The sequence below is a fragment of the Larus michahellis genome, chromosome 8, assembly GCF_964199755.1.
Source record: "Larus michahellis chromosome 8, bLarMic1.1, whole genome shotgun sequence".
In the NCBI taxonomy this organism is placed as follows: domain Eukaryota; kingdom Metazoa; phylum Chordata; class Aves; order Charadriiformes; family Laridae; genus Larus; species Larus michahellis.
In genome coordinates, this window is record NC_133903.1 from 50,710,136 (window position 1) to 50,735,377 (window position 25,242).

General features: G+C 39.8%; 2 protein-coding genes across 8 annotated transcripts in view; one reads left to right on the top strand and one right to left on the bottom strand.

Annotated features, from left to right (window-relative positions):
- TUT4 (terminal uridylyl transferase 4) overlaps positions 1-8,671 on the bottom strand; it is a 48,089-nt gene extending 39,418 nt beyond the window's left edge. For 3 of the 7 annotated variants that reach the window (XR_012588835.1, XM_074598704.1, XM_074598697.1), the window contains exons 1-2: positions 8,544-8,663; positions 6,985-7,162 (exon numbers count right to left, since the gene is read on the bottom strand). The gene's annotated coding sequence lies outside the window, so the exon portion shown is untranslated. Of the gene's footprint in view, positions 1-6,984; positions 7,163-8,543 lie in introns of those variants that run through there. The other 4 variants (XM_074598699.1, XM_074598701.1, XM_074598698.1 and 1 more) reach the window with 4 other exon arrangements.
- Positions 8,672-12,061: 3,390 nt separating this feature from the next.
- GPX7 (glutathione peroxidase 7) lies at positions 12,062-24,970 on the top strand. Its single transcript, XM_074598480.1, has 3 exons — positions 12,062-12,324; positions 19,670-19,931; positions 21,820-24,970. Exons 1-3 carry the CDS (start codon positions 12,082-12,084, stop codon positions 21,981-21,983), a joined length of 669 nt encoding a protein of 222 aa, XP_074454581.1. The 5' UTR covers positions 12,062-12,081; the 3' UTR covers positions 21,984-24,970.
- Positions 24,971-25,242: the final 272 nt, after the last annotated feature.

A 25,242-nucleotide genomic window follows, 5' to 3' on the forward strand; every position in this document is an offset into this window, starting at 1 on the left:
TTTCATAATACTTTCTGTATTAGAAGTGTAACTCATGAAAATTTTGATGATCTTGACTTCTATTTAAAATAGGAGATATGAAGAGACAAAAAATGGCAGAACATGGTAAAAACCACTCAGTGATAAACCTGCCAACAGCTTGCTTTTTTCTTCCCTTCCTATTTTTGGCTTTCTGAAAAAAACCAAGAACCAAGATATCTGCAACTACACTGGAAAAAAAAAATAAAAAAAAATTTAACACATCTAAAAAATACCACTCGATAAGCAGACCACTCAAATTAGCCACTAAAGAAAACTACTTCAGTTTCCAGCAAGCAAGCTCCATTTTATTAACTGAATTAAAAAAAAAATACGTATTTAGTGATATAGTTCAAAGTACTAATAATAAACCTGACCTATCACCTGTACCCATAGATACTTATGCATATTTCTGACACATACAATTCTCATATAAGTTAACTGCCATCAATTAAATAAGATTTTGCTTAGCCAAATACCCCCACAAATAGTATTTTGTTTAGCTGCAGATTAACTTTACTTATCTAAACCTCAGTCCTTTAGGTGGTATATCATCTGAGCTTTATGTTGGAGACAACTCAAAGATTGTTTTTCCAATGGGAAGCTAAGCATGAGTAAGTGGGTCTGTAAGGAATTACTCTTACTAATACAGAAAATGAAGGGGGAAATCTGTAACACGAACTTGGATTTATTTTTTATTTTTTTAAATAACCTCAAGATAGCAATAAAAAATTATGAGAATGAAGTATCAGGCAGAAGAAAATAAATTTTATAAAACTATAGCAAGATAAGAGTTTGAGAATAGACAGTTTCTTTCCTTCCTGTCTACCTACATATTTGGCAGATAAAAGCATGATCCATGGGAATTTCTGGGTTTTAGAGAATCCATAAAAATAAATAGCTTATCATTTACTGAACAAAAGGAGTAACAGAAAAGTCAATTAATTACAACTATTAGAAGTATCACAATGTACTTTGTACTTAAATAATAAGAACCAGAAGGAATGATCAGATTAAAACATCTGGTTAAAAAAAAAAACTTTCTGAATATTGTCAGTATAAAGGACAGTAATACTTTTTTAGGCTATACAACGTAGTTACCTTCTCTCTCACTTTAAAGAGACACAAATCAGAAAATACTTCACGACACAAAGCACATACTAAAAATGGTTACCTTAAGCCTCTATTGACATAATTGAAAATATATGTTATCTTTGAAAAATTAAAAAAACCAACCAACCGAAACCCATAAGAATTTTCACAAAGTTAATGTCAGCATCACAGTCTTCATTAAAATATAAAAGAAAAAAAAAAATCTGTATTACTAAATTAATTCCAACAGCTAAGTATTTTATCTCACAAATATATTTAGCTACTATTACAACTCTTTTCTATTAAACACTGACTACACCTGGCTCTTATTTCTAGACCAAAAGTCAAAGACCAAAAATCAAAAAAATTAAATAGTATTTGCCTTTGGATTGCAGACACTGTCTTCCCCACAGCAATTCTTATTAGCCCGGCAGCAGGAACTACTGCCCACCTATACGAGCATTGCTCAAGCCTCAGTGTGATAAGAAGGGCCCAGGGTCCCCACAGGTTGGCTAAATTATTCTAGTCTCTGACCACCAATATAAAGCTCTGCTCCATAGACTGGTGAGATGTTTTAGCTACATAGAAGAAGTTGCTATCTTTAAACTGTACTCTACTGAGGAGTCTTTTTATGTAACCAGAAGAGAAAGGACAGTAGGATTTTTCAAATTCTAAACTATTCCTTATGTTTTAGTTGCTCAACCTGAAAAGGGGTAAAAAAAAAAATACAAAGCAACAAAAAAAGCCCACACACATCAGTTCCGCTTTCATTTCCAGTTTGTTTCTGACATCCACACCACCCTTCAACTCAGGACTGGAACACACCGAGGCCACACTTCCACACTCACTGAAAAGCAGCATAGGTCAGCATCAACTCCGACAGGAGCAATAACACCCTTTCTCCAACCCCGGCTACTTACTCCCACTCCTCGGGCTGCTCCCTCCCTTGGGCAGTTCTGCAGTGAACAAAACCAGTAAACCAATCCAGCTTAACATAAAGCTGGCACAAGGGAGGAGGAGGAGCAGGAGCTGGTAATAAAAAACAACTAGTAGGGTGGGGACAACTTCTCTCGGCACCGCTTCCAGCTTAAAGCTACCATGAAACTCTGGCATTGGAGGAAAAGTGGGGCTTCATTTTGCTCTGCTTTGTGTAAGCATCAAATTGTTAGATTCATATTTTGCAAGAAGGTTTAAAAAAAAAATAATAATCCACAACAGCTCAAATGATTTGATGTTATCCATTTAATAAAATACACAGTTATATATTCAAAGAGAATATATAAGCTATAATCAAATGTACAAATGAGATGGGGGGAAAAAACTAAGGACACTGCTAATAAAAACTATCTTTATAACCCAGCTAATAAATTGAGTACTGTGATAATGTTACATATTAAGAGAGTGAGTGTAATAACGCAAGTAGTTAAGGTTAAAGAACAGATATATTCTTTATTCCTGAGAAATATGAATAAAGATAGGTCATGAAATGTCCTCAGACAAGAATATTTTGTACAAAAAAAAGCTAAGATTTCCGCAATGAAATTCAGAATTTGAAATGCAAGTGTAATAATAATGTTGTTGTACTTCGGGATTTTTTTTCTTTTTTCTTTCTTTGCTTTTGCTCTTTAAGAATGAAATGATTTAGCAAACAAAAAATAATCTAAACTGCTGTACAATACTCAATAGTAACCAAGCTAGCCATCTCACAAAGAACTGCAAAGTAAACCAACCAATGAAATTTAAGATGTAAAACAAAAGAAGAGACCACGACTAAAGCCGAGACAGTCTGAAAAAGATCCTTCCTCCTCCGGCAGATACTGACCATGTACATGTGAGAGAAGGCAGAGAGGGAAATAGGAGGAGAGAAAGGAGTGCCTTCGAGAAGAACAACATGTTTAGAAACAAAACACAAAAGTGGTGTGAATCAGTGCTGAGGTGGCATCTTTCTAGAAACCTGGATGACATCTCTTATTCACAAGCTCAGGCTCATACCAAATTGCCAGACCTGGAATCAAAGAAGAATTTTCTTCCAGGCGGCTGGCAACAAAACCAGAGTTTTTCACCTGCGTCTGCAAGCTGGGGTGTGATTCACTTGTTTAAATCATTTCAGCATTTTTCATTTATTCAATATCCTGGTGTTACAGGGGACTTGGTTTCCCTTGCTTTCTGAATGTACAGTGCCAGTTACCCCTCTGAAACCTAGTTCAATTCCTGGCACTTTGTAGAAAAATTATATGGCTGAAGTACATCTGCTTAAGATCAGACAAGATACTATCTGATCTCAAACTCTAGAAAACCATTAAGCCTATACATACCTACAATCATCAAATTAAAAATGTTTAAAATCAGCTTCTATTTCACTACTGTAGAATTAATTTTAGGCTCACGAATGGAAGGAACGAGTTTCACTTTCTTTTCTGCCAGTTTCTTTTGCTTCCTCCTCCTCTCAGACTAGCATTAGAAAATTCTGCATTTGAATTGCAAAAAAACTCAGGGTAACACTTACTTCCAAACAGGAAAATAACAAGCCACTTCCAAGAAGATATTTCTACCCATTTGCCCTTCCACTCCTTCCTCTCAAGTTGTTCAACTGTATTTAATTCCTTCAAAAGCAGGCATTTTGGGTCAGACTTTGCCATAACAGGGCCTCTTCCAAGATGAAGGCCAAGTTAAACTGAGAGCTCTTGCATTCTGAGTTGCTCTTTCGCAAAGCATTTCTTTTTTAATAAACAGCAGAACTGAATATACCTGGTTTCCTATACGTTAATTTTGTGCTCCTCTGTCACATTCTTGATCACAGCCCATTGGGCAAGCAGAGGAGACGTGCTGTAGCTGAAGGTACATACACGCTGACTGGTTCTGAGCTACTTCCCAAGAGGAAACGTAACGTCCTCCTGCTTTGCCCTCAGCAGAGACCCCTCCTCTATCGAGGCATGTTTTTTCCAGAAAACATACAGAAACTCAACAATCTTTTGCCATTACTTCAAATATGTTCTAAAATCTGGTCCCGACTGGCTGAAATGTCCAAAAGACAAGAGTGTAGAAGAACAACTAAAGGGAAAGAGAACAGTCTCATAAGTTTCGTTTCCCCAGGGAGTACTAGATTAAACAGCGAAAGTACTACAAACATAATTGTTATCACCCTGTTTCTATAAAGCACTCCCTCCTTCGAGATAGAGACCTGTATTTTATCTGAGACCTGCTTTTATCAGTCCCATTCTGACTGTTCCATAAGCTCAATTCTCCCCAGCCAGCCTTCCAACAGTAAGTGGGGTGATTAACCTCATTCCTCCCCCAGCTGATTACCGATACAGCCCAGCTGAACTTCCTCAACAAAAATAAAATGAAATTCAGCAAAGATTACAGCCATAGACAGGAACAAAAGGAAAGGTTGTCTTCTGCACTCTGCTCAGATTGCAGCACAAGTAATGTCTACAGAGAGCCCTAAAGCGCTGGGGGGTGTGCGTGTGTCTCTCTTTTCTGGACTGTTTACAGCCTTACATCCATTTTTGTGTCTGAGAACTTCTACAAATCATTCAAGCTTCTCCCATGCTCTATGGCAATAGTTTAAAAACGTTATCACACATTTATGTTTGTTTTATGATGAACTAGACACAACTTTGTACAAGCTATTAATCAATCCTTGATGTTTTTCCAAACTACTTAAAACTAAAACTACTCGAGATTACTGGCCACTAAAGCGCCTCAGGCTCTACCAGCAATAAACCCATAGGTATTCTTAGTAACAAACAGAAGTGCTATACAGTGTTTCAGATCCTCCTGTTTCTACAGGCTATAGAATTTAGACTAGTAAGTATAATACTACCAAAATCTAACTAGAAGGAAGCCAGTGCAGTGCACGCAAAATTTAACACACAAAACAGGGATGCAACAGAACTAGCACTTCGCGAAGGTACGTAACTCAGTAGGAAGCTCTAATGTTGTATTTACAATGCGGAGGATTGAAAACTTCTAAGACAGTTGATCATTAGATAAACAAGTGTGTATGCGTATACATATATATATGTATATAACTGTAACAGGATTACATCTGAATTACAAAAGCACCGCTGAGTAACTGAAGTAAAAGGAAAGCTTGATCTGCTTGATACAGAACTTAGTAACATACGTAGGTGCAAATATCTTACAATTAAATTATGAAATGAGCAGAATATGCTGGATAAGAGAGCCATACAAGATGTGCTTGTTACAGATTATTCTCTCTTTGCATTGACGCCCGCTGTCTTTTCTACAACATGGTATGACTCACTGAGAAGGTAAGAAAGAGGCACGTAACCAAATGCCAAGAACTACCACTCTGAATCTACTACTGCTGATGATGCCTGTTCCAAACGTGGGAAAGCCACCACTCTCAGTCACACCAGCTGTGTAACTTACAATGGCTTCCTTTACCTCTGTATTTCATATAAAGATTTCTAATGCTTTAGTATGTTTTGGGTCTCATCCTAGGTTTTACTGTAATAGTCCTTTAAACATTTCACAATCGACACAAGCAAGCACGGAAGCCAGAAGAGGGGTACTACTTGCCTCAAATGTCATTGTATGCTGTACGATACATGCTGTAATCAGATCAGGAAACCAACCCAAGGTAGCTCTACCATTAAAAAAGAACGCACACAACACTTGTACACCAATACAGGTGATGAGGCTGGAAAAACACAGTACAGCACTGCATAGGTTTTAAAGCCTTTCAGACACTAAACTAGCTTCCAGAGGCCTGAACTGATAATGAAACTGGCTTAAATGGCAGCTATGCATTTAAACTCAATTAATCCATCTTATTCTTAAACCTCCATTGATACTTGGCACTTATGCTAAATAAAAATACAGCAGCATGTATTTGTGGTATAGAAGCTTAGCTGGATCTTCGTCTGTAAGCAATAGTGATCCCTTCACCCAAACTCTAATCCTTGAGGCAGGAACAGCCTTTGAAGTACTTCATACCAGCCACAAACTAGTTCCCAAACTACAGCTAAAGCAAATGGATCTTCTACCAGTATCCTTACGCCTGCATTACCAGGATCCAGCACTTTCACTACTGAAAGATATATGCTGAAAACCACTACTTCAGAAGCGGTGTCAGGAATACATCCATGTAGTTGGCACAGAGACTGAGTCACAACAGTTTGTAACACAAAACTGATTTCGGACTCCCAAGTCAAACTTTGCTGACACCAAAAACTGAAATCTGAAAGCTACTTCTTGCTGGAAATATTATTTCATACATCAACAGAAATAAAAAATAAAATCTAAGAACATCTTGAAAAAATAGTGTTTCTTCCAAAGACTTGCTAAAACATTAGAACTAAAATTATGAACCAAGGATACAGTATGAGTACATATACACGCATGCATGTACGCATCTCTAGCAAAAAAAAAAAAAAAAATTAAAAATTAGATTCATACACATTGTTACTAAATTTAGGTAATAAGTTTTTAGTATTTCTAAGTTAAAAGAGTTACTCATCTATCATTTATGTGCAATTAATCAAACAATATACAATATAGTCTGAATGTGGGAAAAGAATAAGAAATGTTGACTTCCCTTGGATTGTTTCCATTCTGCAAATTAATCCACCAAGCAAACGGCAGTATCCTTCTTTCTATGAGTTCTCAGTACAGGTCAGTACCAGTATTACATTATTTCATTAAGATAGGTACCAAAAAAAAGTTAATTTAGTAGAAATGCTTTCTAAAATTTCAAAAGCAAGCATTATGACTAAAAACCAAGATATACTCTCAGCAGGGCAAAATTTTGAACTGCCTTATGGTATCAGTACAAATACACAATCCTAACCCATTACTCTCACAAGCTGATCCACAAGACATTTAAGAGGACCTCCCCAGAGATACCTTGCTTTCAAATAGGACAGAGGGAAATCCTGCTCCCCTTTTTCTTTCTCCCTGTAGCAGCAATTCCCTTCAGAGGAAGAACAAAGTAAATGCTCCGCACTGTGCAGGTGTCCCGTGGCATCCAGTAGTTTCTTTTCCTCTGCTAGTTGAGCTATGAGAGAAAAGTCCCAGCTGTCTTCTGTGCAAAAATAGAACACAGAAGGAACTTTCTGATACCTCTGTACATATCTTCTGGGAACATATCCCAATATGTATGTTCTAGGAAATGGTAATTTCATCCCAAAATTAATTTTATTAAGCTATTTTCAGTAAAGTTAAGTAGAAACATGATTAGAAAAGCCCACTGCCAAAACTGATGTTTGTAAAGGACACCTCTGACTCCTAGCATAGCGTCTTCTGCCAGATACTGTAATTAAGTCATACTTCCATGGCTCATTTAATTTTCTTGTCACGGAAATAATTATGTCATAACTATCTGCAGTCAGACTATCCAAACAGCACCTACTGAAACTGGGAACACAAGTCAAACAAAAACAGAAACAACGCGTATCCTCTATTTTCAAGCAAATGCAATGACTCTGGAATCCAGGGCACAGTGCTCAGGAAGCCAAGTAACGTGGAGGTGACATGAATATAAAAAAAAAAAATTATTAGATCCATACTTAGATACAACTATTATTTTAATGTACTAAACCCTACCTTAGCCTAAACCTGATTATATTGCTTCTCTGCATGTTACCAGCTTGTCCTCCTTTGATATACCCAGAAACAACCTTAAAAGCAAGAAGGCCTCAGGTAATATGACACATTCAGCCAACTGGCAAATTGCAACATATTGCAAAAGCAGGAAAGTCGTTCAGCTGTATTTGTGTACAAGATAAGCCAACAAAAGAGCACAAACACAGGGCCGAAGGGATGCCTCTGTGCCATTTCAGGCACATCATAACCCACAGAAAGGAGAACCTCTCGCTTTGGCAAGAAACGGCGGCGGGGGGGGGGGGAACACGACACGACACGGCTGAGGGCGGCCGGGAAGAGGGGGCCATCTCCCCAGGGGCCTCACCAACTGCAATGGCCTCCCCCCCCAGTATTTAATTCTACTGGGCGTGAGAATAACAAGCCGCACGCACCCCGCTCCAGCCCGGCAGACCCCGCCGGGCGCTGCCTTCGGAACCGGCCGCCCGCCCAGATGCGGCCGTGGGGCCGGCCCCGGTTCCCCGCTGACCTTGGGGCCGTTCCCCCGCCACCCCGCCGGGGCCATGACCAGCGCCCCCGGCCGGGTGCGCGGGGCAGCCCCGTCGCCGCCAGCCTGCCCGGGCGTCGGGTCGGGAGGCCGCCGTAGGCCGTCGAGGCGGGGCGCGGACAGCAGGGCCGGGGCAGGGCGGAGCTGGGCCGCCGCGGGCTGAGGCGGGGGGCGCCGGCGCGGACAGGCCCCCCCCAAGCCCGCCTCCCCCCGCCCCGCTCGGGGGGAGAGGGCAGAGCGCGCCCAGCCACCCCCACCCCTCAGGGGAGGCCCGCGAAGCCGGGCGGGGCACCCCCCGGCCCCTAGAGCCCGGTACCTGGCTGTGGCGCTAGGGGTGCCGGGGCTGCGCCCCCGCCATGCCCGGCTCCAGCTGCTGGAGGCCCCGACGCCAGCGGCTCAGTCCGGCCCGGCCGCCATGTCAGCCGCGCCGCGCGATGCATTGTGGGGCGAGGGCGGGAGGGAAGGAGGGAGAGCCTCGAGGGCGGGCGGCGCTGCCGGGCGGCGGCGGGCGGCAGGCTGTGCCCGGCCCGGCCCGGCCCGCATCGGGCCTGGCTGCCGGGCGAGCCCCCCCCTGCGCCTCAGAACGCCCCCCTCGCCGGGGGGATGCTCCCCCTTCCCATCTGCCCCGGCGTCCAGGGCCTCCCTCCCCCAGCGCCACAGCACGAAGTGGGGATGTGGGAATAAGCGGCTCCGTTTTTTCCTTCATCCCCTCCCAGGCACCCCAGTTTTTCCCCTTTTTTCCCCCCTTTTTCACCCCAGGCTTCTCTCCATGTACGCTAAGCCCCAGGCCTTGTGGAGCAGGGTTAGGGCCTGCCCAATGCTGCAGCCTGGGCCTTGTTCCCCTTTTCCTCAGGGCTTTCCCCCCCTTTGCTCCATTTTGTGGAGAAAGCCAGGTGTGCCCCCCACCCTGATGGTAAACAGGGGCGCTGGGGAGGAAAAGGCTCCTAGCTCCCTGACCTTGGCTACAAAGCTGGCCCCGGCAGCAGCTAGGGAGAGCGTCTTGGCCAGCATGTCTGCTGGCAGTTCCGCAGGCCTCGGGGGAGAAGAGCTGGGCTGCTTGGCTCTTGGCAGTGCTGCAGGGTGACCTAAAGAAACTGGCAAGTGGTTGTGTAAGGCAAATCTCTCTGTGATCCAGTACAGTACTACCCCTTCTTGGCAGTGAAATGTCATGTTGGCACTTCCTAGCCCAGCCTAAGGAGGCCTTTCCAGAAAAACAAGACGCCTAAAAGATTAATGTTGAACTACTAAAAGGGTTCAAAGGAAAGTATTAACACTAATGTGAATAGTAGTGCTGGAAACATTACCTCAAAGAGTCTATGCAGGTAAACAAAAGTTGCAAAATCTGTAATACTGGATTCTATAAATACTGTCAAGATGTACTTCTGAATGTATTGTGAAGTCAGTGCGATCCTTAGAGCTAATTGCATTTTTGCGGTTCCCTTGAAGTTGTCGTTTTGTGAAATGAGGACTGGGTAGCTCAGGGTGTTGCTAATGGGGTGTAGTGCAGAGCTTTCACCTTTAGGAAGGTGGGCCGATCCAGTCCAGGTCAGCAGTGACAGAAATTGCAGTGCGGCAGTGCTCTTTGGGGACAGCTGTGAGCTCGGCAGTGGTTTCAGTCCAGTCCTATTTGACAAAGATTTTTATTAGGTTTAGTAGGCCAAAGAGAAATTTGCAAAAGTAACTAAATTATACTTGCTACTGGATACAATCCTCCTAGATCAACATTTAGACATGCTAGTGAGCAAACACACACCAGTTTGCAAACCTAACTGGCATTTTTCCTGCAAGCTGAAATTTATTAGAATATATCAGATTTATTTCAAATAGTTGGATAGACTTTAATATGAAATGTTCGTGCAGTTTGGCTCGGAAAACTTGCATCGCTATAAAGCCAACAGTCTTTGACATAGTCTCTCCCTCTGTGTATTCAGGAACAACTCTCCCTTCTTTGCCGATGTTAAAGAATGTTTTATTGCAGGGAGCAATATAGAAACATGGCAGTAAAAGAGGAAGCTGAATTCTACTGCCAGCTGGCCATTATATAAAGAGTTCTCAACTCAGTGCCAGTGATCAAAAATTTTCAGATTATGGGCCCAGTTTGTAGGAGAAAATATAATTTTGAAAGCCGCTAAATTTTATCTAGAAATCAGAGATGATAATCATAAAGCTGTAGTTTATAAAGTCCCTTTCCAGAACAAAACCTTGCTCGTCTCATGTTCCAGTATGATGCCTCATTTTTAGTCCCATACCCAAACTGCTATAAAATTATGCCTCAAAAAAAAAGATTTATTTTTAAATTTATGGCCAAAAAAATGCTTATAATGAATTGTTTTCATTGTTGGAATGATTTTAAATTATTTTTAGGATTTAGTAGGTTTTAAAAATTTCTTTAAATGTAAATACTATATTAAAGCCCTATTATACTATATTAAAGCTCTCTTCTCTGTCTCTAGCTGTGTCTGAAGAAACTCTAAAGCTTCTTAGATAATTTATTTATAAAATGAGGAAATCATACTTGACTGTCATCTAAAGGAAAGGTTCTTGGTCAATACTACAGCCAGGAAAGTATACAGAAAGATAGCACCTGTGGAGAACTTCAGATTTTTAACACAGCGTATCTTCCCCATCAACAGCAAGGTAGATTTTTCCATCTATATATTTTTGTAGCATGTTGCATTATTTCTTGATGCTGGATGTCTACTTAAGCTGAAATACATAAAAGCATGAAAATTTTTCAACTAGTTATATATGGCTTCTTCACTTACAGCAATGCCACTTATGCTTCTATTACCTAACCAAATTTAATCAAGATGTCAAAGATCTACCAAAACTCAGTTTAAAAAAAAAACAAATAACAAAGCGAGATTACAAAATGTAATTTGCTCTTCAGAAGATAGATTTCCAATACGCCTGGGATGTGCTACTTAATTGTTTTCTGTAAATCACTACATTTTGCTTTTCTTTGCCAAGAATTATCAAAATCATAGGCATGGAGGACCAGTTTCTCGGTCCAAGAAGGAATCAATGACCATCAAATGCTTTCTATTGTTGTTACTTAATATATCCAAATCCTTTTCTTCCAGCAGGCGTACCAGCGAATGGTACAAATAGCTATTTTTTCTTGCAGACAATCCAAGAATGGCATCAGTGCACTGAAGCAGTGGTTTGGCTCTGTTTATCTGAAAGCTTTGGTACCACATTCAGTTCCTGATGCTTAATGCCTCTTTCTTGTTTAAAAACCCTTTGGTAATGTGGTTTCTCACAGATCACACTGTCAAGCCCAGTGGCCTGCTCTGTCACTTCTTGGCAACCAGGTGCATGCAGAGAATAATTTCATGAAGGCCTGGCTAACGGTGCTCCATTTCACATGATACAGTGCACGACATGTTGGTAATTTTGCTGAGTGTATGCTGTGACTCTTGTTCAGAGCACTTGCATCAGTAACCACTAGCAACCAAGCCACTGGTATCCTTTGACATTACACCATAGTTACTGGATGCTATAGTTAGTGTACTTTAAAAAGCAACTTGCAAATCCCTCAAAAATCACAATAACTCTATCCCTTATTTTCCTAGCACATGGTTAAAGCGCATCTCTGAATCTGGTATCCCAGAGACACACCCAGTATTACTATTCTTGAGCCAACTAGCACTTTTACGTGTCTTGTACCCAAACCCGGCCTAAATTAATACACCTCCACCACCGTGAAACACTCAGTGCTGGAGTATTTGAACCCTCCCTCAATCCACCCTCCCGATGCCTGCTATGGACACAGCCCCTGGCCCTCTGCAGAGGCCGGACTGTTGCAAAAGCTGGCTTTGCAGCAGTCCCTTTCTTTGCGGCAGCCCTTCCCGATGGCGGCGGGTGTCCCCGCGGCGCGGCCGTGCAGCATGCTGGATCCTGAGGGCAGTGTGGAGCACCCGCCTTCCTCTGCCTTCCCAAAAGTTCTCCTCATCCCTCTAGCCATGCTCCTCGCAATTGCAGCGCTCCTGCTCTTAGCCTTTTCCGCTACGCAGCAGAAAGAGCCTGATTTTTACACTTTCAAAGTTGTAAACATCAGGGGCAAACTAGTCTCTCTGGAGAAATACAGGGGCTCGGTAAGTCTGCGCGGGGTGGGCAGCTCGCCCTGGCTCGTAACCAGCCGGTCCTTGCATGCCTGCAGAAACCGAGCGGGGCGGCGAGGTTGAACATTAACTCGGTGGCCGCATGTGGAGAGATATTTGGGTTTACGGCTCTTCTTTAACTGATCTGGAGCGTTACCTGCGCGCTGCCTTTGATACCGCTCCGCGGGGCTCAGGAGCAGCCTCTCCAGCCCCAACCTCTGCGTGTGTCCGCGTCCTCTCCTGCTGCCTGCAGACGTGGCAGGCAGGCAATGTTCCCTCTTCCCTGCCTTCCCTTCAGCAGGACGAACAAATTTGAAGCTCAGGAAGTTTGTGCCTTTGTATAACTTAACTTTTGGAGCATATTTCTGCATGATTTTTTAACTGCATGGCTTTTAGTAAATTATTTTTTGCTTAAATCTCATTCCGTTTTAATGTTCTGTTAAAAAAAAAAAGATTTAATCAGTTTCTAATGGAGTTAACAGATTTCACCATAATTAGTAAAAAAGCAAGACAACGATAAAGTAATTATTTTAATATCAGTGTATAGTGAAATTGTAGCAACATTATGCTGCTCCTTGTCACTTTTTAGTGTGACAGAGCAGTATGAAGAACGGCGTGTAGATGCACTTACACCTTTATGATGTCTTTTAAATTTCATTTATATATAAAGGAGTTCTAAGCAGAGCTTTCCTTCCCATTTTAAGAACAATATCCTTGAATGTAACCAGATTATTTTTTTTAGGGGTTTGATCATCTAGGAAAGATGGTCAGTAGCTGTGCAAGAGTGAAAAGGGAAGTTAGCAGACGGGGTGCATAATACTAGAAGCTCTCGTAGCCACACTGACAAGCTACAGAAGCTAAAATCAACATAAAGCCCACAGCTGCCACCCTTAGCACTCAAGTGACCCATCTTCCGTGATACAGCCAGGCAGTCCAACAGCTTGGATGCTGCCCAGGAAGGCAGGCAGCGCTTCTTGCTTTCACCCTTGGTCTCCAGCTTTCTGTGTCCACCTTTCTTTTCCCCCTCCTCAGGTACTTCACTGAAGTGTCTGAGCTCACTGGTCCACAGTAGTAGGTCACTAAAATGTTGGCAGGAAGACAAAGAATGCCAACAGGAGGAGATGCACGTTTTCCTGAGCTCGGTAGAATGGGATACTGGTGGATTTGGACCAAATGAGAGGTCTGAATCTTACCTGGTCAAAGTCCTCCTCTCCTCCCCATTCACAATTCAGATAGAGCAGAACTGGTCCAATGCACACTCAAAGATCTGTATTGGAAAAACCATGAAACCTATTTAATGTTAAGCAATATTTGCTTTTTTTTAGGCATTACTTCCAAAGGCTCTGTCAATAAATCCTGTTACTGGGGCATGTTTTGCCTGCAGGTCATCTGCAAATCTGACTGAATAAGTAAATACCACTTGTAGCTTCTGTACCTCAGGGCCAGAATCCACATGGAAAGGAGTAAAGGGAACTCAGAGGAATTCCTTACAGCCACCCTGCAGAGAGCTGAGGGTGTTCATCCTCTCCGGAACAAGCTGCAGAGCCTGCCCTGGTATCTCATGACCAATTTAGGGGTATGTGTCTGTATCTCCATTGGTGCTATGATACCAGGCCGTCCTCGAGGCGTGACTGGTTTCATAAGGGAGAGCTCTGGAGCCATACCTTGGAAAAGGTAACATCATCGGTGAACAGTACTCCTTGGTCTCTGCTAGGCCATTTGGAATTGTTTATTCCCAGGAAGTGATGACCAGCTTCTGTATGGAACAAAAAGATTTGCATTCAGAGAGCCTATTAATGTTCAGGCTAGCTGCTGTTTGAGAACGCACGTGCACAATTTTGAAGAAAATTATATCAAAACACATCCCTTTCTGTTATTATGTTGTCAGAACTCAAGGTAGACAAAGGTTAATTAAAACTCCCATTTATTTCTTAAAATAAACCAGCTTAAATTTGCAGTTAGATAAGTAATGTTAAGATGTAGGTTTATCATATTTTAAAGCTATTAAAAGAAAGCAAATAATGTATAAGTACTACATATGTGCTGCTGGTGTTTTAAAGGAAGTGAGTCACTAGTTAGCCCCTGGAACAATAGTCTACTAATTGCTAAACAGGCTCTTAACAGCCGTAAGCTTTCTGGCAGATGTAGAGAAACATTTTCTTCAATTCAGTCACTCAACTAATTTAGTTAAATAACTACTTAATTTGTAGTCAAGAAACTAACTGTGAATTGAAAAAAATCCAAATGCTTCCGGAGTATAAAAAAAAAAGTCTGTTAATTCTGAAACCACAAGAGCCATGCTAAGTAGAAACAATCAGTGCAATTCATGACTTGCAGAATCTTTCTTCAGCAACTATTATTAATGTATTCAGATCATTGAGATAATTTTTCTTGGTAAGAAAAAAGTAAGGCTGATTGATAGTCTTTCATTTTCCATTCAAGTGCATCTTGATACAAATCAGAAGTACCCTCCATTATATAGTAAACAAGAAATGTACTAATAATTCTGAAATAACAAAAATGGAAAAAATTAAGGAACAGATTTTTTTCTGAAATAAACGTGCACAAGCATAACCTATCCTCCACTTTAATAAAAACACCAAAAATATGTGAGAGTACTCCTTTTTTATGGGGTCATAAGAAATTATGTAGCCAGAGGGCAAAAAATTTGGCACACATGCTATGAAATCAGGTGTGATATTACATCTACCTGAAAGCAGAGAAAGGGAGGACTATTACGACTGAAAAAAAGACTACCACAAGTGAAATAGATCAAAAGGTTGTCTGTTTTACTGTGTTGCACAAGAAGGCCATCCTATCTTTCTTTCAGGCTGCCATACTGATGTTGACCCGTTAAAAATGAAGGGCAGTGATGCTTGGCTGGAAAAGAATCAACAGGATCCAAATAAGATTAGTTTTCTATCTAATCTATCTACCTATTTAATTCAGGAAAGCTTACATTGTATTTTATGATCTCTATCAGATATGCTGTAAGAGGCAGTATTCTTACCAAAATAGTATCTATTTGGGAGCCAGAACTCCTAAGCCTCAACTGTTCCCTGCTGTGTTTATACCTACCTAGATAAAATAGTACCTGCCTGCCTGCCTACCTGCCTACCACACAGCTAAGTGCAGTGTGCTGACGTGTAATAAAGCAGTGTTAGTGCAGTGCTTTGGAAATCTTGAACCAAAGGTACTATAATAATGTTAAAGCATTACTTGCTATAACAATGTAAAGTATAATTTTACGATTGAAAGTAATGTTAGGCACTTTGCATCACAGCTCTCTGCAATCCGAGAATGTAGTACTACTGAATGTGTATAAATACAGGGTATAGCTACTTAATTACTGTACAAAGTATTGCTATTTTTTTCCATGAAGGTAAAAGCTTTGTGAATCGGTGTAATCTGGCACTCGTGGCTGCTTCTTCCATCAGTTACATGGAGCCAGTTAAGTATCTCCTGGTCTAAAATCCTAAGAATCTACTGTCTCTGCTAACAGATCCACAGAGGCTTAACTTGAAGCTGATAGCAGATTCATAAATCTCTCCAGGGATCTTTTCCTCAAGGAGGTACACTGGTGTAAACATTAAGTAAACCAAGAAATATTTTTTCAAGGTTAAGTAAATGAGTTCATTACTAGAATGCATGGGTTTTCTAAGCAAAGGGAAGGAAAGGATAATACTAAGAGGTCAGACAACAGCTAATACAGAATTCAGCTTAAATAATTTTTGTAAGGTTCAGGATGAATTGTTTGTGCTGCACACTAGGTGGTGTACTTGACTTGCACTCTCAGAGCCTAAACACAGTCAAGAGGCATATTAAACTTAATTTAAATAATTAATTGTTGCAAGAGGTCGAAGTACAGCCTCTTCATAAGAACAAAAAGAGTGACTGTTACTTATTAAAAATAAAATATAGAAAAAAATCACCCCATTTCATAGACTCGTAGACTCAGAATCATAGAACAGTCTGGGTTGAAAGGGACCTTTCAAGGCCATCCAGTCCAACCCCCCTGCAATAAGCAGGGATATCTCCAACTAGATCAGGTTCCTCAGAGCCCCGTCCGACCTGACCTGGAACATTTCTAGGGATGGGGTGTCTGCCACCTCTCTGGGCAACTTGTGTTTCACCACCCTCAGTGTAAAAAAATTCTTCCTTATATCTAATCTAAATTTATTCTCTTTTAGTCCTTATGAAATACTAACAAATCCTGACAGTTTTTTATTATATGTGTTAGTTACAGTTTTAGAAGGTTTGCACTATTAAATTATGGAGTTCAGTAATAGAATCACAGAATCACAGAATGGTAGGAAGGGTTGGAAGGGACCTCTGGAGATCATCTAGTCCAACCCCCCTGCCAGAATGCATTTATTAAAGAAAAAAGAGAAGCATTAGATGTCTGCCATTCTAAGAAATGCTGCATGTAGTTTCCTCCTATTTTGTGGTAGAACATTTGGAAGTTTGCACCATTTGCAGTGTGAGCTCTCATGCCTGTCACCACCATGCTGAGTAATCACTGGGTTTAAACAGCTGTAAATTAAAATTGTTGTTTGAGTGAATTGTTTCAAGCCCTTCTAACTTCAAAATCAACTAAAAGTTGTAAAAGCTTGATTGTTTTCATTGGTAAGTAATCTTTCATATCTATTGTAATATGAACATAATACCTACACAATCTTATTTCCGCCGAATTTCCGGTGATAAATTCATATATTACCATTGTATTTGGGAAAAAGTACCAATAGATATGATTACTGTAAGGTGTATGAATACTTATGCATCACGAGAATGCTGAGGCTTAAACTGTATTTGAAAAACACTCTAAAATTTTATATGAAAGAACTACATGTGACTTCAATTCTTAGCGTTACAACATAGCTTTACTTCAGTCCTACTAAACTATAGTTGTTACTATTCTTGGTAAATACAGATTATTTAAAAAGAACAGAACTGCCAATAGTTATTTTTTATGTCGAATACATAAGTTCTATTTGAAATGCTGACAGTCTGCAACAGGAATGCATCACAAAATTATTACCTCCTCTCTGAAAAAAAATAAATATATGCCATATCTCTAGATGTTTTAGGAGACTGAAACGAAAATTTCAGGTAAAGCTTGTAAATGTAGTCTGAATGAATGTGATGCTTTGGAAGTTTGCTAGATGGCTCCAGATCATATTTCATATGCAAGTGTACAGGGATTGCTTAGATTGTATTCTGTTGACACACTACACCACAAAGATTACATCAACTTCTGCTTTATAGAATTACCTGTCTTCCAGGGAAAACGGTGCTGCTCCGAAACCACTTTAAATATAGCCACATACCTATACAAGGTACAAAATACACAAAATAAGCGTTAATGTTTAATGTAAGAAATGATAAACACCAATATCACCTTATCTTTTTCTTTACTCATTCCAGCCCCTTCTAGGGATTTCATCTTACGATCCTATATCGTGGCCTGATTATGGACTTTTATATGCCCATTTGTTTTCTAGCCTTAAAAACACTATACACATGTAGTAATTTATTTTTCATCTATCATAATTTATTTGATGCACTCTATTAATATTTCCTATATAATTTTATATTTTGTATAAAAACATACATATAGGAATATGGAACAATAGTAACATAAGAACCAAACTTTAAATTGAGCAAAGCCAATGGCCACAGGCACAAGACTCTGAGACCTGAAGTCAGAAGTTTTTACTTTCCTTTTGTTTTACAACTACTTGCTGTGTAATTTGATCAGCTCAGTTCATGTGTACAAGGTTCAGGCTTTCCTCTTGTGGCACTGAACCCTTCAACACTGCTGTCTCACACTGACAATAATGAAAACAACATGCCAGCTTCTGTGAAACTTCCAAACTCTTGTAGAAAGAACCAATGTAAATAGCTACTCATGTTGTTACTAACACTGGGGAATGCGTTGGCTACTTTGATTGAATTAAAAATTTTTTTGCAATTTGAAAATGAAGGACCAGCTTCTAGGCTGATGTATAATCCATAGAAACCCACTGGATGCAGTGTAGACCAGCTAGAATTTCGGTTCCCAAATCATAATGCTTTTTCTGTACTATGTCTGATTTTAAACCAGGTGGGTAGAAACATTTTTATTATTATAATATTTATATTGCCTTGTGACTCTTACAAATTGTTCTGAAAAAAGAAATAGAATGTGGTTATATGTTCACTGTAAAGTGCATAATGCTATTTTTATTAATAAAATCATATTGTATCTAAAAATCTATGACATTCAGCTTCAATCCAGTCTCAAGAAAGCATCAGAATTGACTTTATGTAGACTGAATAGCAATTCACACTTAGAAAATTTCTAATAATAATAAAAACTGTAAGTCTGAAAATAAATTCTAAAAGTTATTTGAGGATAAAATATCTCAAAAACCAACGGAAAGCTCTTCATGGCCTTGAGAAGATGTGTACTATGTGTCAGCTTGGGGTTAGGTCACTCAATTTCCCCAACAAATTCTCAGTAGAATCTGTTCTGTCATGTATTCTCCTTACACATGCCTCTGTTTTCCTGTAGTGCTCATCTACGTTTGGCATCTTCCTCTCTGCTGGATCTGTGCAGGCAGATACATGCCTGGTGGTAATGTCCGAATGACACAATACACACAACGACAAAGATGATCAGCTACAGGAATAACTCTTTAACGGATAGTGGGCACAGTCTTCACTTCTTGGAACGTCTAACTGAGGCAGTAAACCTGTATGCAAGATGTGCTGCCATTTTGCCACAACTAAGTAGACTTACTCTAGAAATAGTGTGAAATCTTACAGTTCAGTACTGCAGAGACCAACCCAAAATCCTGTAATTGCTTCTGTTAATTTCCAGGTCAAGAATGATCTGGAATCACTAGCAATGATAAATGGATCAGCCAGTTCTGTGTGATTACTAAATTCTGTACAGATGCTGCAGAATGGATGCCTCACTACAGATATATGAATTACCAAAAATACATTAATTTGCAAGTTTCTTTCAAGCAACTTGGTATACCTTAGCTAGATGGTTATTTCTTAAATATACTTAGAAGCTATCCAAAAGGCAGAGTGGAAAAACATAGATTCTCTGTAAACTGAGAGTTAAGATTCCTTAGCAGTTTATTGATTATTTTCATGGTTGCCAAATGGGAACACATAAAAGAAATATTAAATCTTCCTATTGTGAACAGAAGTCAATGTAGTTTCAAACGTAAGTGTTCAGTCACAGTTCTCTAGATATTCTATTTTTTTTCAAATAATCTGCATCCCAGCCTACCTGTTGGAAAACTGACGTGTGCAGCACATTTTTTTAATCTCTCTTGTTCTTCAGGTGTCGCTAGTTGTCAACGTTGCAAGTGAGTGTGGGTATACAGATAGCCACTACAAGGCATTACAACAGTTACAGAGAGACCTTGGCCCATATCATTTCAATGTGCTGGCATTCCCATGCAATCAATTTGGGCAGCAAGAACCAGACACTAACAAAGAAATCGAGAGTTTTGCGCGAAAGACTTACGGTGCCTCCTTTCCTATGTTCAGCAAAATTACAGTCAGCGGAGCTGGTGCAATTCCTGCCTTCAAGTACTTAATTGGTGAGTAATCTGGAACATTGGAGGGCTGTTTCCCCAGTGTAGAATTCCTCTGACACAAAATACCATCCAACAGAAGAAATATATCTATGACTGTGTTCACAGAATCATAGTGCAGAATTGTCAGGCTCGAGGTCAGAAGTCATGCAGTCCATCCTCCTGCACAAGGCAGTATTTCTCTCCGTGTCACCCCTGATGCCTTTGTCTAACCTTCTAAAAAGATCCTCAGGGATGAAGACACTACGATAACAAATGCCCTGTAAAAGCTAGTCTACTAAACCTCTACATGGAATACAGGTCTTGAAATATTCTCCTGTATGCATACAACACCTGATCTTCCTTTTTCCACTTTGCAGTCTCATAAGTGCTTCTCCTGTGATGTGACTGCTGCAAGTTTGATTTATAAGATTCATCTCGAGCTGTAGGATAAGTGGAAGCAAAGTGCCTACATAATTTACTTCAACAATGAAAAAGTGAAACCAGGCACTAAGAGATGTCCTTGAATACTCCCTTCTTCATTCCCTGCCAAGGATTGGGATAGCCATACTGTAGAGTTCCCCCAGTTCTAATCTGCAGTATAGCTGGCACTGAGACCTGAAGAAGTTTTGCTGCTTCTTAGCAGACACCTGACAAAATACACTGTGAAGCCGGATATTGTCTATCATCAAGGCACTCCTTTTCTTGCACTGAGCAAATGCTCTAAATAATATTTAAATGCTAAACTGAAATGTCAGTCTTTATCCAATGTGAAGGAAGTGTCTTCCAGCAGTGATATATAATAAAGCCCAATATGGCATGCTATCACCTGAGCTGCATTCTGCAAGGACCATACCGCTGCTGCTTCTCTCCAGCACCACAGTGTTCTCCCGCACACCACTGAATTTAAAGGAGTGTAGTTAGTATTATTTTTAACTACCCCAAGCATACCTCCTTCCAGGTGTCTGTCATGGATCCTTCCACTAGCCAAACTTCCCTTTAATCCTCTTCACATCCTTCCATTTCCGCTCAGCCCAGTGGGGTTGTTAGTGCAGACATGTCACACGAAACTTGCAGAACTTCTGTTTCCCTTTTGGTCCATGTGCAACTGGAGGCTGCTGGAGGCAGTATATTTATGCAGCATAATGACAAGATAGTGATCAGTGTAGGTCTGGCTCTGTCTTGATGATACTCTGAAATATCTTCTGATTCCGTATGAGATTTTGCCCAATGTATAATCAATGGAAAAAAGATGCTAATTTGCCTGTAGCATCTGTACTTGTGCTATTAGTGGGACAAAGCTCCTGGTCTGATTGAAAATCCTGAAAATTTTTTTAGTCATGTAGCAGAATAGTAAAAGGATAAGAATGCGATTTATGTAAAATGAGTATGTGGTTGTGGAGGGAGAAACTGTAGTCGATGAGGATTAGGAGGAAACCTCCTGGAACAATTTACTTTGTTATTTTTTCATGTAGCATTTCTTGAAACCTTCTGAAGCACATGATACTGGGTGTTCTGCAGAAAAAATTCTGGATAAGCAAGCAAATAATCAGTCCTGGTACAGCTGTATCGTTAGGCCAAATTCCATTTTCCTATCAATGTTCAACTGTTTCAGATTTACCTGTATAGCACAGACACACACACACATGCACCCACAATTTAACATCTATTATAATGCTTTCTCCTGTCTGTCTGTCTCAAGCTTCACTGTTTCCATAAGTCTCCAGGGGGCCACTATCTAGTTAAAGCTCCCTGTCTATCAGAAAATTAATCTTATTATTCAATCTGAACTCCCTCTTAATTTTACATTCTTCCTTCCTCAGAGACAGTAATCATCAAATTGACATGAACAAATTTTAGGAATTGGCTAACGTGGTTTTCTTTTCTAAGTTTCCAATTTTTTTTTTGCCTGTAGATTCTACAGGAGAAGAACCAACCTGGAACTTCTGGAAATACCTGGTGGACCCCAATGGGAAAGTAGTAAAGGCCTGGGACTCTACTGTCTCTGTTGAAGAAATAAGACCTCATGTTACAGAACTTGTAAGGAAAATCATCCTGAAGAAGAAAGATGAATTATGATTTTCAAAAATTCCAGCATGTCAGTTGCCTCTTTAGTGAGAATTAGAGCTGGACTTTGTCTTTTCACATTCCAAAAGAGAGTATATGGGGATGGGAAATCATGACCAGCGGAATCTATATTCATCATCCTAAGAATGTAGAAAACAGCAAGTTAGCATGGTCAAAATAATTTAAATTTTTTCTCCAACTGAATTCAATTTGGCCTTTCTGGGAAAGAAAACTCATCAGCAATTGTTTCTTTCCCAACTCAAATTATTAATTGTTGGTGACACTATAGGAAGTCAGTTCATGTACCTGTAGGAAGAAGGCTCAGAATAATGAGAATTTCCTGATTGGGATCTCACTGACATCTACAATTCTGTTGTTATATTTTGATTGTGAACTGAATGAAAAAATAAAGAGTAAAAAGTGCATGATTTAATTAAGGCATGTGCTAGGAAGACGGCCAAAATAGATACCTTCAAACCAGGCAAACTTACATAGATGTATGTCTTTCTAGTTACCAAGGCCAAATATATTTGATTTCCTCTGCCTAGAAAGTCAGTTAAGAAGGGCATGGGGAAAACACATCTATAAAACTTAAATTAAAAAAATGTGAAGACAAAGTCTCTGTAAAAATTCTCCAAAAGCTACGAGAAGAATTTCAGCATTGTTTCACACAATAAAGATGATCAGATGATATTTAAATAGCCATTTGAACGTCTGTGGGACCAGAGCCTATATGAAATAGCTGTTTCTTTCTTCTATTAGTATTTTGCCTTAGAAGAATTACTCTCACCTCATACAATTGATGTTAAATTTATTTTTCAATTTATAACACCATCCAATTTTGCTGCATATACAGACAAACATTAGAGAATCAACATTTTTCCATGGAAATAATTTTTCAAATGTTTAATCATTGCATAATGCTGCCTTGTTTAATACCACGTTAATGTTACAAATGTTTAATGGCACGTTTTTCAAATGTAGCACTTGGGCATCTGCTCAGACTTCAGACTGCAGAACTTCTTAGCTCATACTAAAATAATAACACTAACAATTACAGCCTCATTGTTCTTTGACGGAAACCCTTTGAAAATCTTGTCAGCCAGAACTTTTCTTATCTCAACAAAAACAATGTACAGGTCCCCTGCTTTTAACCCCAGGATGCTGTAAGAAGAATCTAGTCATGTCCAATTGCAGTATTATTGACGAGTGAAAGCTGGGTTGGTTTTTTTTGCTTCATAATGCTTTTTAAAGTAGCACAAACAATATTTGTCCATATAGTTGTCAGCGCCCAAGTGTACAAATAAGCCTTAACTGACCTGACCATAGTAAAAACTTTTTCTAACTCATCACTGCCATTATAGCTCTTCAGTATCCAAACAGGCTGTAGTTGAAATTGAAGGCAAGTATGGCATGCACTGGCTTGCAGAACAAGAGGGGAAGGAAGAGTACTGAGGAACTATTGGAAATAAAAGGGTTGATCCTAAAGTACATTATAGTTCCCGTGCTTGAACAGCTGCTGTCTCCTGAAGTCTTGGACTCATTCTACGGAGTGGTCTAGGAAGTAAGAGCTAGAGGTACTTGAGGATTTGCAGAAGGATCCTGAAAGGCAGCGATTGTACTGTACAAAACAAACTCTATTCGCCTGAAAGAAGCTGAGAGCGAGGTTTTCCAGTTTTTAGTAAAAAAAAAAAAAGTGGAAGAGAGAATAAAAGGAAGAAGTAACAGAAGTACAGAGCACAAAGAGATCAAGTAAGAAGGGAGAAATGAGACGGAAATTAAAACACAGTTTGTAGCCAAAGAATGTTGGGACAAACGGGGCGTGGAAATGTTCAGGTCACATTGATACTAACGAGTATGTTCCAAGCTATATCAGCTACTTCTCACTTGGAGTGTAACTTAAAAGTGCAGGAAATTGGTGCTTGTGGCAGTGAATATGCCTTTATTTTCCTCCTCTGATAGTGAGAAAAGTGAACTCTAAACTCCATTCAGTCATTTAGTCTATTCTTAGATGAATCACTGTAAGACAACATTTACTAAGGATATCACAGAGAAAGGAAAATCAGGCCCAGCTGATACTGTGCTGGGACAGAGAATCCAGCTACTAGGAAAGGAGGTCTTTTATTACTCTATAGATTGCTTCTCTTTTCTCTGTCTATACTAATGCAACACCCTGGCATGCTGTTGGCAAGTGCTACAGGGCTTAAAATTTTCTCCTTAGAAGATATGTTTCTATTTTATAACTGAATCCTAAGTGAGCACTGACCATACTTTGAAAGACATTTTAAGACCTCTCTATTTCAATTTTGGGTGTCCAGCTTCAAACAGAACTCTGGATTTACATAGATATGACCTTGCATTCTCTATTAAACAAATTCTAGAAGTCTGAAGAGATATAATGGCAATGATCAGTTGGAAAGGGTTCATACTATATGGACAAATATTGTTTGTGCTGCTTTTAAAGGCATTACAAAGCACAAAAAAGCTTTCACTCGTCAATAATACTGCAATTGGACATGACTAGATTCTTCTTACAGCATCCCAGGGTTAAGAGCAAGGGACCTGCACGTTGTGTTTTTGTTGAGATAAAAAGAGTGCTGGCTGACAAGATTTTCAAAGGGTTTCTGTCAAAGAACAATGAGGCTGTAATTGTTAGTGTTATTATCTTAGTATGAGCTAAGAAGTTCTGCAGTCTGAAGTCTGAGCAGATGCCTGAGTGCTATGAATAACTTAATAGTGATGACTGTTATAGTTGGTATTTTTACCAGTTTGGCAATTTAAAGGGAAATAAGGTAAGTATTACATATGCAAGCTTTGAAACAACAACAAATTTGAACAGGCACGTGATTTTAAGCACATAACTACTCTCTGTCTCTGAATTTAACAGAAACATTTTCATGATTAATAATGCACGTGGCATCTATTCCATCTCTTGTTGCACTGGCATCAGTTTGTAGAAAAAATGCTTTGGTCTTTTAATCAAAATTACAGAGTAGAAGTAAATATTCTTGGTTGTAGATTAATTCATATCTAGTCATGCTATAAGTACTTCATGACCTCCTGCTCAGAAAATTGCAAAGCAAATTGCACTGGGTTGAATTTTTCTGTTGAGACTATATAGAGGCCATGCAGAGACCAGAAATTACTTTTTTGGCTCATGAGTTCCAACACTGTTTTAATCTGACAGAGATCTTCCCTACAGCAAGTCCCAAAAAGTGTAAAACAGCTCTGAATATATAGCATGAGACTATTTTCTTTGCAGCTTGTCTGC

Bases quoted from the DNA above. Each gene is read 5' to 3' on its own strand.
- GPX7 (XM_074598480.1), top strand. From the start codon at position 12,082: ATGGCGGCGGGTGTCCCCGCGGCGCGGCCGTGCAGCATGCTGGATCCT. The intron at 12,325-19,669 runs GTAAGTCTGCGC...CTTGTTCTTCAG, and splicing joins TGGAGAAATACAGGGGCTCG to GTGTCGCTAGTTGTCAACGT. The intron at 19,932-21,819 runs GTGAGTAATCTG...TTTTGCCTGTAG, and splicing joins TGCCTTCAAGTACTTAATTG to ATTCTACAGGAGAAGAACCA.